This window comes from Rhinopithecus bieti, unplaced genomic scaffold (assembly GCF_001698545.2).
Source record: "Rhinopithecus bieti isolate Rb0 unplaced genomic scaffold, ASM169854v2 scaffold_13207, whole genome shotgun sequence".
Lineage (NCBI taxonomy): Eukaryota > Metazoa > Chordata > Mammalia > Primates > Cercopithecidae > Rhinopithecus > Rhinopithecus bieti.
This window is the reverse complement of record NW_016807866.1, coordinates 1,648,715-1,661,059: the sequence shown is the minus strand read 5'-3', so window position 1 is coordinate 1,661,059 and position 12,345 is coordinate 1,648,715. Positions and strand designations below refer to the sequence as shown.

The 12,345-nt window shown below is 41.4% G+C and overlaps 1 protein-coding gene across 1 annotated transcript; it reads left to right on the top strand.

Annotated features, from left to right (window-relative positions):
- Positions 1–233: 233 nt before the first annotated feature.
- On the top strand, positions 234–10,851 carry MIS18A (MIS18 kinetochore protein A). Its single transcript, XM_017883975.1, has 5 exons — positions 234–703; positions 4,144–4,210; positions 8,501–8,623; positions 9,266–9,362; positions 9,950–10,851. Exons 1-5 carry the CDS (start codon positions 373–375, stop codon positions 10,028–10,030), a joined length of 699 nt encoding a protein of 232 aa, XP_017739464.1. The 5' UTR covers positions 234–372; the 3' UTR covers positions 10,031–10,851.
- Positions 10,852–12,345: the final 1,494 nt, after the last annotated feature.

Sequence of the window (12,345 nt, the reverse complement as noted above, 5' to 3'; positions counted from 1 at the left end):
CCAGAGTATGTGACGATGGAGCCTGGCGATCTGTTTAAGAAGCTCGCCAGGTGGTTCTTATATACTCAGGCTTGCAGCCCGTAACTTTCTCAGTGATGCTGCCTCTCCCACGGAAAGGGGTGAATAATCCTTAGGAAGACAAGCAAACTGGTCTGCAGCGTCAATTTCTTCAGGCTGCAAAACCTGACGCAGGCGCAGTGACCAACACGCCAGGACCAGGGCGCACGGCGCGCATGCGCACTAGAGGCCGCCCGCCGTCCGGCCCCTTCAAGCGTTTGCCCCTTCTCGGCCTCCGCCAACGCGCCCCGCCCCGCGCATGTGCAGCGGCGGTTTTTTCCCTTGGCGCTCTGGGGCGCGGGCGATTTGTAGGTAATGGCGGGCGTTAGGGCGCTGAGGTGTAGCGGAGGATGCGCTGGCGGCTGTGAGTGCGGCGACAAGGGCAAATGCAGCGACTCCTCGCTGTTGGGCAAGAGACTCTCCGAAGACTCCAGCCGCCACCAGCTGCTGCAGAAGTGGGCGAGCATGTGGAGCTCCATGAGCGAAGACGCGTCGGTGGCCGACACGGAGAAGGCGCGGCTCGAGGAGGCGGGGGCTGCGGAGGAGAGGCCGCTGGTGTTCCTGTGCTGCGGCTGTCGGCGGCCGCTGGGCGACTCGCTGAGCTGGGTGGCCAGCCAGGAGGACACCAACTGCATCCTGTTGCGCTGTCAGTTGGGTCGAGCCGGGCATGGGGGCGTGGGGTCGCCTTCTTCCAGGTGTGCCGCGCCGGGGCGGCCCCGGAGGAGGCAGGGGCTCCTTGGCGCTGTCCAGGGACTTAAGAGCAAAAAGTCTGAGAGTGTGAGCTGTCGCAGGAAAAGGGGAGGAGGGTCACCCCTCCACTTTGGTTCTCGGGCGACTGGTTCTGTTCTGGGGTCCTCGATCCCAGAAGAGCAGCGGTTGAGTCAGCATCATCCTGAGCATTACTCAGAAACAAGGGGCAACAGAAAATAACACTTTTAAAGACCCTAAAAATAGAGAAACAAATGGTCAACTAGACTGTAAGCTCTTGAGGTGCAGCCAGTACTATTACTCCCCACAGAAATTAGCGGGCTGTATCAGCGGATACTCAACAGTCTCCACTGACAGAGCCGCAGAGCTGACGGAACACAGTGCTGTGGGGAAGAAAGGGAAGGAAATTTGCCGTAAAAGCACCACCAACCTCATCAAAATTGGCGAGGAAGGAGGACCTAGCAAAAGAGTTCAGAAGAAGGCAGGAATTAGTTTCTCATCCTGGTCCTAGCAGTTACCCCGGTTTTCCACTGTTCCCTCATTTTGCTATTTTTACAGTATTTAGGGATAAAGTGGTTCACATATTTTTTCTGAATTGGTGTAAAATGGCTGTTGTTTTGGATTGTGGTTTTCAAGATGAGGTTTTCCTCTCTTTGAATACTGTAAATGTTTCGATGGCAGAAATTCATGACCGGCTTATCGACGTTTCTGGAACGTTTTCCTTGGTGTAATACTGGGAATAAAGGAGCACACCAGTGTCCCCTAGTTAACTGAAAGTTGAGATAAACTCTTTGCACCTCTTAAAGTCAAACTAGGCCAAGCGCGGTGGCTCACACCTGTAATTCCAGCACTTTGGGAGGCTGAAATGGGTGGATCACGAGGTCAGGAGATCGAGACCATCCTGGCCAACATGTGAAACCCCATCTCTACTGAAAATACAACAATTCCAGACCACCCTCGCCAAAGCCAAAAATTAGCCGGGCATGGTGGTGTGCGCTCGTAATCCCAGCTACTGGGGAGGCTGAGGCAGGAGAATCGCTTGAATCGGGGAGGAGGAGGTTGCAGTGGGCCGAGATTGCGCCACTGCACTCCAGCCTGGCAACATAGCTAGACTCCATCTCAAAAAAAAAAAAACCAGGCAAATTTTGATCCAGTAGGAAAAGCTCTTTGTTTGAATGAGTTTACCTTGTTTACATCTTTTAAGAAATAACATGTTTGATGTTACCTCTTTCATTTTATTTGTGCTTTGTTTCGATAGTATCTTTTACCATGTGGGCTCTTTGCTTTGTTTTGCTTTACTTATAGAAAGGCTATTATTTTGTTAATTTTATATTGATAGTTTTAAATTTAAAACAGTTTTAAAATAGTAAACATAGTTTAAAGAACTATACGTTTTTTGATTTATCAGATTTAGATAATAGGATTTAACATCTCCCCGCTCCCCCACGCGGTAAAGACAAACATGAATTCGGATTCATTTCCATTCCTTCCTTACCCAATTTGAATTAGTTTAATTATTTTCATTTTGTTAAGGTTTATACATTTACATTCTGTACATTTACATTCTGTTGTAGCCATAACACAGCCTTACTATGAGTTTTTAAAATAGGATTAATTATTTAATAGGTTATTTTTTTAATAGGGTTATAGTGGGTTAACAGCCCTCTGTTGCCCAGGCTAGAGTACAGTGGCACAACCATAGCTCACTGTAACCTTGAACGCATGCTCAAACTATCCTCCCAGCTCAGCTTCCCAAGTAGCTGGGACAACAGACACACGAACACCTGGCTAATTTTTAAATTTTTTGTAGAGACAGAGTCTTGCTGTGTTGCTCAGGCTGATCTCAAACTCCTGGCCCCAAGCAATCCCCTGCTTCGGCCTCTTAAAGTGCTGGGATTACAGATGTTAGTTACAGCACCCGATCCTGTAATGTTTATATAATTTTTTTTCCCAACTCCAGTACTCATTAACATAAGAAAGCTTCTTAATAGCTTTTTCATTCCTAAGTTGTTTGATTAATCTTTAGTGCTCCCCATGTCCACATCTCCAAGAAAATTTCAAGTTTATGTGCTTGAAAATATTTTCCTGTTTTTATACATGAATGCTAGCTTGGCTGCAGGTACAGTTCTTGGTCATGCTCTTTGCTTTTGATAGGTGCTGAGCAGCTGGTGCAAAATCCTTGAGACTAGAGTATGGTCAAAGAGAATAAAGATAAGATTTAGGGAGGAAGGAAGAGACCAGAAACTGCAAGGCGTTGTAGTCTGTTCTAAAGAGTAGTAATCTGTTCTAGTAAGTACATTATTACGCTAGCTTAGGCAGGGGAGTAATATGACCCTGCATTTTCTTTGGAGAAAGCATTGAAGGAGGAGCAAGTATGGAAGTGGGGAGGTCAATGAAGAGCCAGGGCAGTAGTCCAGGCAAGAGGTAGTGCTGGTCGTTTGGGGGCTAGAGTGAGGTTTGTGAGGTAGGATTGATGGATCAGTGGAGTAGATATGGGGGAGCAAGATGAGGAGATGAAGAATCAAGGATGACACCCTAGTTTCTGATTTCAGCAAACAGGTGGATGGAGTTTACAGAGTTAAGGTAGACTGTAGGAGGCCATGAAATCAAGAGTCTGTTTTGGCCATTTTTTTTAGGTCTGATGTTCCCTTCTTCATTTCTCTTCACTCTCTACCCTGTCCTTTAGTGTGTCCTAGACCTGGATTCTTTGGGAATGTTTGCTGCTGCCTCTGGAGTCCAGCAGTGACCTCTGTCCAAGTCATTGTTCAAGTAAAAGATGTGTGGCTGGGATCCTGAGAACCTTCTCAGTTACTTTTTAGAGAAATGGGCCCTGTGTTTGAAATCTGGAGATATATATGTTGGCTGTTTGCATCTTCCTAGTTTTGGAACCCAGTTTCACTGACTGGCAGATAGTTCTTTGCAGTCTGTGATTTGAGATTCTAATGGTTCCAAGTTTACTGTGGAATGAATTTTTCCCTCTAATTTTAGCCATTCTATTAATGTTAGTGGTTTTCAGGGAAAGGGAGGAAATAACCTTTTAAAATTTTTCTTAAATTTTAAACATTTTTTTGAAGATGGAGTCTCGTTATGTTGTCCAGGCTGACCTCGAACTCCTGGCCCCAAGTGATCCTCTCACCTTGGCCTCCCAAAGTGTTGGGATGACAGGTGTGAGCCACTGCACCTGGTTGGAAATAACTCTTATTCTACCATCTTTTCCCAGAAGACCCCAGTACATTTCGTTTCGAACCACTGTTGTGTGTGTTTGACTTTGGGCTTATTTTTTGTCCTTCAAGTTCTAAAAAGTTGGACTAGAAATTGTCTGCATATATGTTATTATGAACCACATTAATAAATTATTGTTACTTTCTCTGTTTCTAGGTGTTTCTTGTAATGTTTCTGTGGATAAGGAACAGAAGTTATCCAAACGTGAAAAGGAAAATGGTTGGTGAGTAAAACTGTATATGAATATGTTAGAGAATTTTTTTTAATAAAAATCTTTAAAAGGTCATTACTAGTAGTAAGATTATTTGGGATAAAACTTTCCATGATAGTAAAAAATTAGTCATTTGCATATATCAGTTCTCTTTTTGCTTTTTCTATATCCTGTTTTAGAAAGTATATCAGTTCTTGAGTGGTTGTGGTCACCTTTAAATATTGAAAAGTTGGAGTTTCCAGATTTCTAAAAGCATATTCTGACACTCCCTTTTTGGATCTTTGGGCTTGGTGCTGAAGAAAATAAAAAATAAAAATAGAAAAAGAAGGTTGGGCGCGGTGGCCTGTAATCCCAGCACTTTGGGAGGCCAAGGTGGGCAGATCTCTGGGAGTCAGGAGTTTGAGACCAGCCTGGCCAACATGGCAAAACCCCATCTCTACTAAAAATACAAAAATTAGCTGGGTATGGTGGCACATGCCTGTAATCCCAGCTACTCAGGATGCCGAGACAGGAGAATCACTTGAACCAGGGAGGCAGAGGTTACAGTGAGCCAAGATCACCACTGCATTCTAGCCTGGGCAACAGATCAAGACTCAGTCTTGAAAAAAAAAAAAGAGAAAACAGCTGTATTATAAAATCTCAATGTTAAAGAGTGCCTTAGGCTAATGCTGCCCACCTTTCTCATGTTATGGCACACATAAAATGCTGCTGTCACATACACAGCCTATTGGGGTAAACAGATAAGGCTGTCTGTGGCAAGAACAAACAACACAGGAGCCCCGGCAATCTGAGGCCCTGTGTGGCCGCTTTAAGGGTTGAGGGGATAAATGTCTTGCCATACCTGCCACCCATGTACCATAGTGACACCTGAGCAAACTGAGTGGGAAGCGCTGTCCTATGTAATTGTTGCTCCAAATGTAAACTGTATTTTATACTTGAATATGAAATAACTTTAGGTGGTACACAGTTAAACAAAAATTAATTATATATATATTTTATGTATATTAAAAATCCTGGCTTTTCATTTTTAGTGATGTTAGAGTATCCTATCAAATAAAGTATATTTCAATTAAAAAAGAAGTTAACTGTGTGCACTTACGACCAAATACCTCCTGATGACCCCACCTCCTAATACCATCACATTAGGAGCTACCATTTCAACTGATACATTTGGTGGGGGACAGAAACATTCAATACTTAGTTGCTCCTAAAACCCTTTTAATTTCTTGAGCGAGGGGGTGATAAGGGTATCTTTTGTTACCATGTTTGGTCTTAGTCACCAGTTCTGACAGAAGAGCTTCTGAGATGCTTGGAATCTCTGGAGTGATGATAATGTCGTTTTGAATCCTAATGAGATTACTGTGGCTGGGGGGCTTCTAGGTAGCTTAAGGATTGGGGGCCAGAAGGACCAAGCATGATTAGAGGGTTGGAAGTTTCAGCCCTTCCCCAACCTCTTCTCCCACCTCTGTGGAGGGGAGAGGGGCTAGAGATGATCAACAATGATTTAATTGATCATGCCTGTGTTACAAGACCTCCAAAAACCCCACAGGTTTTAGAGAACTTCCAGGTTGGTGAATATGAGATGCCGGGTGTACCTAGAAAGGTGTTGGAAGCTCTGTGTCCTCCTTCTGTAACCTTTGCTCTATGTATCTCTTCCATAAAAAGTAAAAAAAAAAAAAAATTCTCCATTTAAGATAAATTAGTAACAGTACAGATAGTTTGTGAATGTGACAAAAGTTGTGGTGCTGGCATGCAGGCCATAAAAATTTGGAAGACCCAGGCTTAGATCATTTCTCATTTTGTAGTTGAAGAAAGTTAGGCCCAGGGAGGCTAGAACTTTGCTAAGGTCACAGGACGAATTAGCAGTAAGACCTAGGACTATGCTTGTTACCCTTCCTTACTGCCTTCGAAGTGCTTTTTCTTCCCCACTTCCTAGCTCTAGCCATTTTGATGTCACCATCATTTTTGTTCTATTTGTGTACTACCTACCAACTGTGCTATTACATACTAAATTTTTTAAATGAAATCAACTCAAAATTTTTATTTAAATTTATCTTAAAAGGATTCTTTTTACTATCATAAATATATACTTGCCATAACTAGAAAGTAACTCTGGAGATAATTACAGTGAAAACAATTGTTATTAGTTCTAGCTGAGATATTGTTGCTGGCTGGTTCTCTGCCTGAGGTCTGTTCTCTTACTATTAAAAGATTTGCAACTATGAGACAAGTGTCAAAGATAGTCTAGCACCACACAGAGACTTTCTTTCTTTTTCTAATCAGGATTGATAGAGAATTCACACTCTTTGATCCAGAGTTATTAATACTGTTTGTTTGTATCACCTAAACCCATCGATTAGACTGCCTTCAGTTGTCTTGGACTTCACTAGGGTTGTGTGCTCCACACTCCCATATTGCTTTGGGATGCTTGTGAATTTTTTGATAGGCCCATCCTGTGAAATACCTGCCTGAGCCATTCTGCTGATGGTCAGCAAGAGCACTGAGGGCTTTAGAAATACGTTGTGAAGGTAGCAGTGCTGTTTTCTCTCTTAAGTCTGACTTTGTCCTTTGTTGAGGATCTTACAATCGGATTATTCCTTGTCTAACATTACCTTAAGATTGTTGGCACTGCCTTCTCAATGTCAGTGTTCAATGACAAGGGTGAATTCTGGCCAAATTCTTGCCAACTGTGAAAGCAGAAAGATGCTACCTTAATAGTAGCTACCATCTCTTTATTGTTCCATAAGATGATTCTAGAAGTGTGAATGGATTTTTTCCTATTTTTGGTGGTGTTTAGGTTGATTTTGATAACTCGGGATAAAACAGTCTTATTCATGGCTCAGTGTATTTAGGGAATTCAAGCCTCTGGTTTCTCTGAGTGTCCTTTCTTGGCTGATGACATTAGATATTAGCTTGCAATCTTGGTAATGGTGTGAGGCGGTCTCATAATGGTAATGAGGTTTGATATATAGCATGGAGGTTTGCCTGTTCACTGTGAGTAATTTAAGTGGGATTTAGTAACATACTTTTATATTTCTTATATAAAAACTTATACAAGCTGGCTGGGTATGGTGGCTCCTGCCAGTAATCTCAGCACTTTGGGAGGCCAAGGTGGAAGATTGCTTGAGGCTAGGAGTTCAAGACCAGCCTGGGCAACATAGTGAGACTATTTCTACTATAAAACTAAAGTATAGAAACTTATAAAAGCCTGTAGACACTTAATATGTAATCGGTGGCATATTATCCAGCTAATCACATCATCAGTGAGAATTCATGACTTAATCAGGTGGACATCCATTTTGTTCTTTGATTCATATCTTGCTGTAATAATTAACAGTGTCTCAGTATCTGTAAGTAAACAATGTTGTAGTCTATAATCTGTGAGTCTTGGGTAGCTCCCTTTTGCTTGATAGCAGGAATGGGTATTTCGTGTTTACAAGTGTTTCATATACTGAGTAGGAGATAATACTTTTGCAATAATAATTGATTGTGGTGTATGTTTTACTACTGTGATCACTACTGGATTGAAATCTCCAGTCATCACTTTGCTGTGTGTTGTTGGAGTGGCAATTTTAGTGTATTTATAGAATGGTAAATTTGGATGGGTCAGTTCAACAAGGCGTTTGGGAGACACTGGATTCTAAGCCAGGTTTTAAGGAAACATGAATAGGCTTTAGGGGAGGGTATATTCAAGTGTGTGGAACCTGAGTTGAGAGGTAACTAGAATGAAGGAACAATTGCATGGGTTGTCATCTAACTTTAGAGAGTCTTTTTTTTTTTTTTTTTTTTTAATTAAGCCAAACAGTATTACCTTCCCCTAGAGCAGAGTTTGGTAAACTATGGCCCATGGGGCGGGCACTCATTTGTGAATATGAGTTTATTGGAACACAGATTATTCAGTTAGTATTGTCTATAGGTGCTTTGTTTTACAATGACAGAGGTGAGTAGTGACAGACACCATACAGCTGGCAAACCTAAAATATTTATTCTCCACTTTGTTTACATTAGTACCAGATTGAGGAATTTATATTCTAGAAAAACACTACCTCAATATCCTCTCTTGACACTTTTTTGTATGTCCCTTGTTATTTGATACTTAAGGCATTGTGACTTGGAGATGACTGTCTTTACATTTTTATTGTAAATATATTACTATCATTTTTTCCTATCCTTTATGTATGACCTAGTGTGGTCAGAATAGCATACTTTAGAAACTGAAGTGTTTATGGATTTTAACAATGAGATTTTTATTATAATGAATTGCTACTTCGTTTCCTAAAGCAAGATGTTTCTTTATTGCAGCATCCTTGAGACTTTGTACTGTGCGGGGTGCTCACTCAATCTTGGCTACGTGTACAGATGCACGCCCAAGAATCTTGATTACAAGAGAGACTTGTTTTGCCTCAGTGTTGAAGCCATTGAAAGGTAAGTTTGATACATAAATGTTTACCTCACAACTGGTGTTTCAGAAGTTAAGTTTGCAGAGAAATTGGCACGGAAGTGTCAGAAAATCAATACTGTTTGGTTAAAATATATTTTCATAGTAATTGATTTCTAACAATGCCCAGTCCATTTTTTTTTTTTTTTTTTTTTTTTGCTTTTGACCTGCTTTCATTTATTTTGGGTATTTGGAAAATTCCAGACACTTCTAAACTTTAGGGAGAAAAACACTTGTGAGAATTTTAATTTTTTTTGGAATAAAAGTATATTCAGTTGTTTTAAAATTGAATGTAATTTAGTAGGATTTTGCCCCTGCCCCAGCTTTTATTTTATTTCTTTTAAAACTTATTTTTTTAAGATATGGGGTCTCACTCTGTCACCCAGGCTGGAGTGCAGTGCTGTGGTCATAGCTTTCTGCATCCTTGAACTCCTGGGCTCCAACAATCCTCCTGCCTCAGCCTCCCAGGTAGCTAAGACAGCAGGCATATTGCTCGGGGTCTTGTGTTGCCCAGGCTGGTTTCAAACTCCTAGCCTCAGATGATCCTTCTGTCTCAGCCTCCTGAATAGCTGGGAACAAGTGCATGCCACCACACCATGCTTGTATTTTAACCTTGTACCGTACGTCAGTTATGTTTTAGGGTCCTCTGAAAAGCAAATTGTGTCAGAAGATAAAGAGCTTTTTAATCTTGAAAGCAGAGTTGAAATAGAAAAGTCTCTAACACAGGTAATTTTATTCTGTACATTTTATATTTCTGTATGAACAGTTTGTCAGTGAAGAAGTGCTCCTCCACAAACGATAATTCTCATAACGTCATCTGTCTTGATCGCAGGAAGAGTGTGCCTGTTTCATTTCAGATGTTAGTAAAGTTGATTTTTGGGGAACTCAAATGAAGCTAAAGCTTAATCAACAAAATAATAAGGAAGACATTTCATGACAAAATCAAAACTATATATTCTAATTTTGCTAAGCTAGAAATAAATCTTTGATTCAAATCAGTATTTTGTTTGCTTCAATTCTTGTGGTATAAATAGCCTTGTTGTTGGATGTTAACATTTTGTCATGGCCAGATAGGTGAGATGGTGATGACTGTATAAAAGAGATGTAGATTGTAGGTTGAGAACTACTGTTGATAGAATTATGCTTTATTTAAAACAATTTATGCCTGCAAATAGTTTTGGTAAACACTGAATATCTACCATGTAATGTATGACATATCCAAAATTGCATTAAGTGTATATCTTAATTATTTTTAACCATGTATAATTTTAAATGATATGTGTGTTTAATTTTTTATTTTTTCAATTCAATAGATGGAAGATGTCTTGAAAGCATTACAAATGAAGCTGTGGGAGGCCGAATCAAAATTGTCCTTTGCCACTTGTAAAAGCTGAACTCTAGTCTGTGTCCTCCATTCTGCCCCCGCCCTTCCTCCCCTTATTTGTTAAATGAAGCAACATAGTGAGATGTTGTCTCTACAAAAAAAAAAAAAAAAAAAAAAAAGCCAGGCATGCGAAACACTGAGGTGGGAGGATCACTTGAGCTTGGGAGGTCGAGGCTGCAGTGAGCCTTGATCATGCCACTACTGCATTCCAGCCTGGGCGACAGACTGAGACCTTGTCCCTCCACCCAAAAAAGACCCCAAAATTGTAGAATTACTTTTAGAGCTATATTTTATGGTAAAGAAGTGATTGTTTCTCAAAATCCCATTTTAAAGCCATTTTATGGTACTTGTTGGAATTGGGACTTAGGAGTTTTGATTTTGATGAGAAACTGGGATAATTTTCTGAACTTTTTTTCCTCTGTATCACATTTATTTACTATTTTTAAAAACTTTATTTGACTTTTAACACTTGGGACAATATTTATTATAAATGATAAGAAAAATCTTAGAGGTTTTTCTACCCACAGTGTCATGGAATTTTTTCTGAAAACTAATTGCATAAAGTTCCCTAGAGAAATTGGTCAGAATGATCTGTCAGAACCATTTGAAAACTTGCTCAAGAGCAGTCACATATACAGTAGGATTTTACATTTTCCTGCTATGTACTACTATATGCTTAAAAAACCTGGAGGAATACTTACCAAAGAGGAGTAGCCATCTCTGAGGGTGGGATACTGGGGAGTTTTGGTTTTCTGTTTTCTATCATGTAAAACTTCTGTAGTATGTATTTTTATAATTGAAGAGAATAAAGATTAAAACAAAGTGCTTTAAGATTGATTTTTACAAACTGAATTATATGTAATTGAGATCAGAAATCCTGTTGGTATGAAAGCCACACATTAGCGTGGCAGTGTGGAAGGCTTGCTCAGGAATATAAAGGTAACCCCACATTTCCCCAGACCCCTTTGTTTCTGGGTGCAGGTGAGGTCACAAAACAGTACCCAGTGGTATGAGTAACTCACTCAGCTTGTGCTCAGAAGTTCCCTGATTATTTGTGAGAATACTAAAGTTCTCAGAGCAAAAGGTCCTAAGTCACACTGACTGGATCCTGCAGGATTCTTGTGTTCTTTTTGAGATTGTTGACAACCTCAGTTAAAGTTGAGTAAGTCCTCTAGGTGTTCTCTCTCGCGGACTCCTCTCCCACTAACAGACTATGGTGCTGTGGAAGCAAATGTCAACACCCGCTGGCAACAGGGCAACGTCCGGCCGCAGTAAGCTTGATGTAGTCCCAGGTGTCTGGCCTCTTAGGTGCTTTGGTGGCATCTTGTGTGAAAATTCATTCCAAACAGATGAGAGAGTATTTTAGCCACAAGACTCAGCTAACTGGTTGTGCAGGTTACAGAGTACTCCAGCAAGCATTTTCAGATTCCATTCCAAAGCCATAGGCAGTTTGGCTCCCCGATTCCTTATACCCTGTTCATACTAGGGAAGGAAGGGGCTATACAATCTGTAGCCAATTCACTCATCTTGAAAGCTCATTTCACCAATGAAAAGTACTTTCTAATGTCCTGGTGCTAATTAAGATTCTGTTACGGATCAGGAGATAAATGTAGCTCATGCCTTAGTGGCTGCCTCTAGAGTGGGCCTTTGATTACCTTTCCATCCCTGCACGTGTATTCCTGTTAGGGTTCTTCACATGAAGTTAACAAAGCTCCCCTGGGCTGCAGATGGAAGCCAGAACACATTTGTATCACATGGCCTCCACTGAAGCATCTAAAAGCTAATCCAGGAAACGCTTTCATAAGACAATCTTCATCTTTGGCCTCAACCTGTGGCATCCCTGAAGGAATGGCCTTGCCATCGCAGTGAGAGAGGGACTTCCAAGGCTGGGGTCCAGGTGGGAGTGCTGCCTCCTGTCTGTGCTGCACGGTGACACTTGCAGGAGAGGGGCCTTCCCCTGTTCTGGGCCACCTGTTTCTCTGAATCTGGTGGCGTGGCTTTTCTGGCTTTCTGTGAGGCCTCATCAGAACGGGTGTGTGTGTGTATGTGTGTGGTCCCATATATCCACCTGCTAAAACCTACTACTTGAGGCAACAAGTTTTTGTTTCTTACAATTGGAAAACCCAGCATGTGGTCGTTTCTGGTAAATGAGCCCTGGGAAAGCACTGCCTGTGAGCGAGAGTAGGAGTCCAGAAGCAGGAGACCGATGTCCCAGCCCAAACCACACGGGACCCAGTGGAGGCTTCAGACACATCTCCCCAGAAGTTATTCCTTCAGCCATTCCTATAAAGGGCGCTCCCTAGTTCTTGAGGGAGAAGATACGGA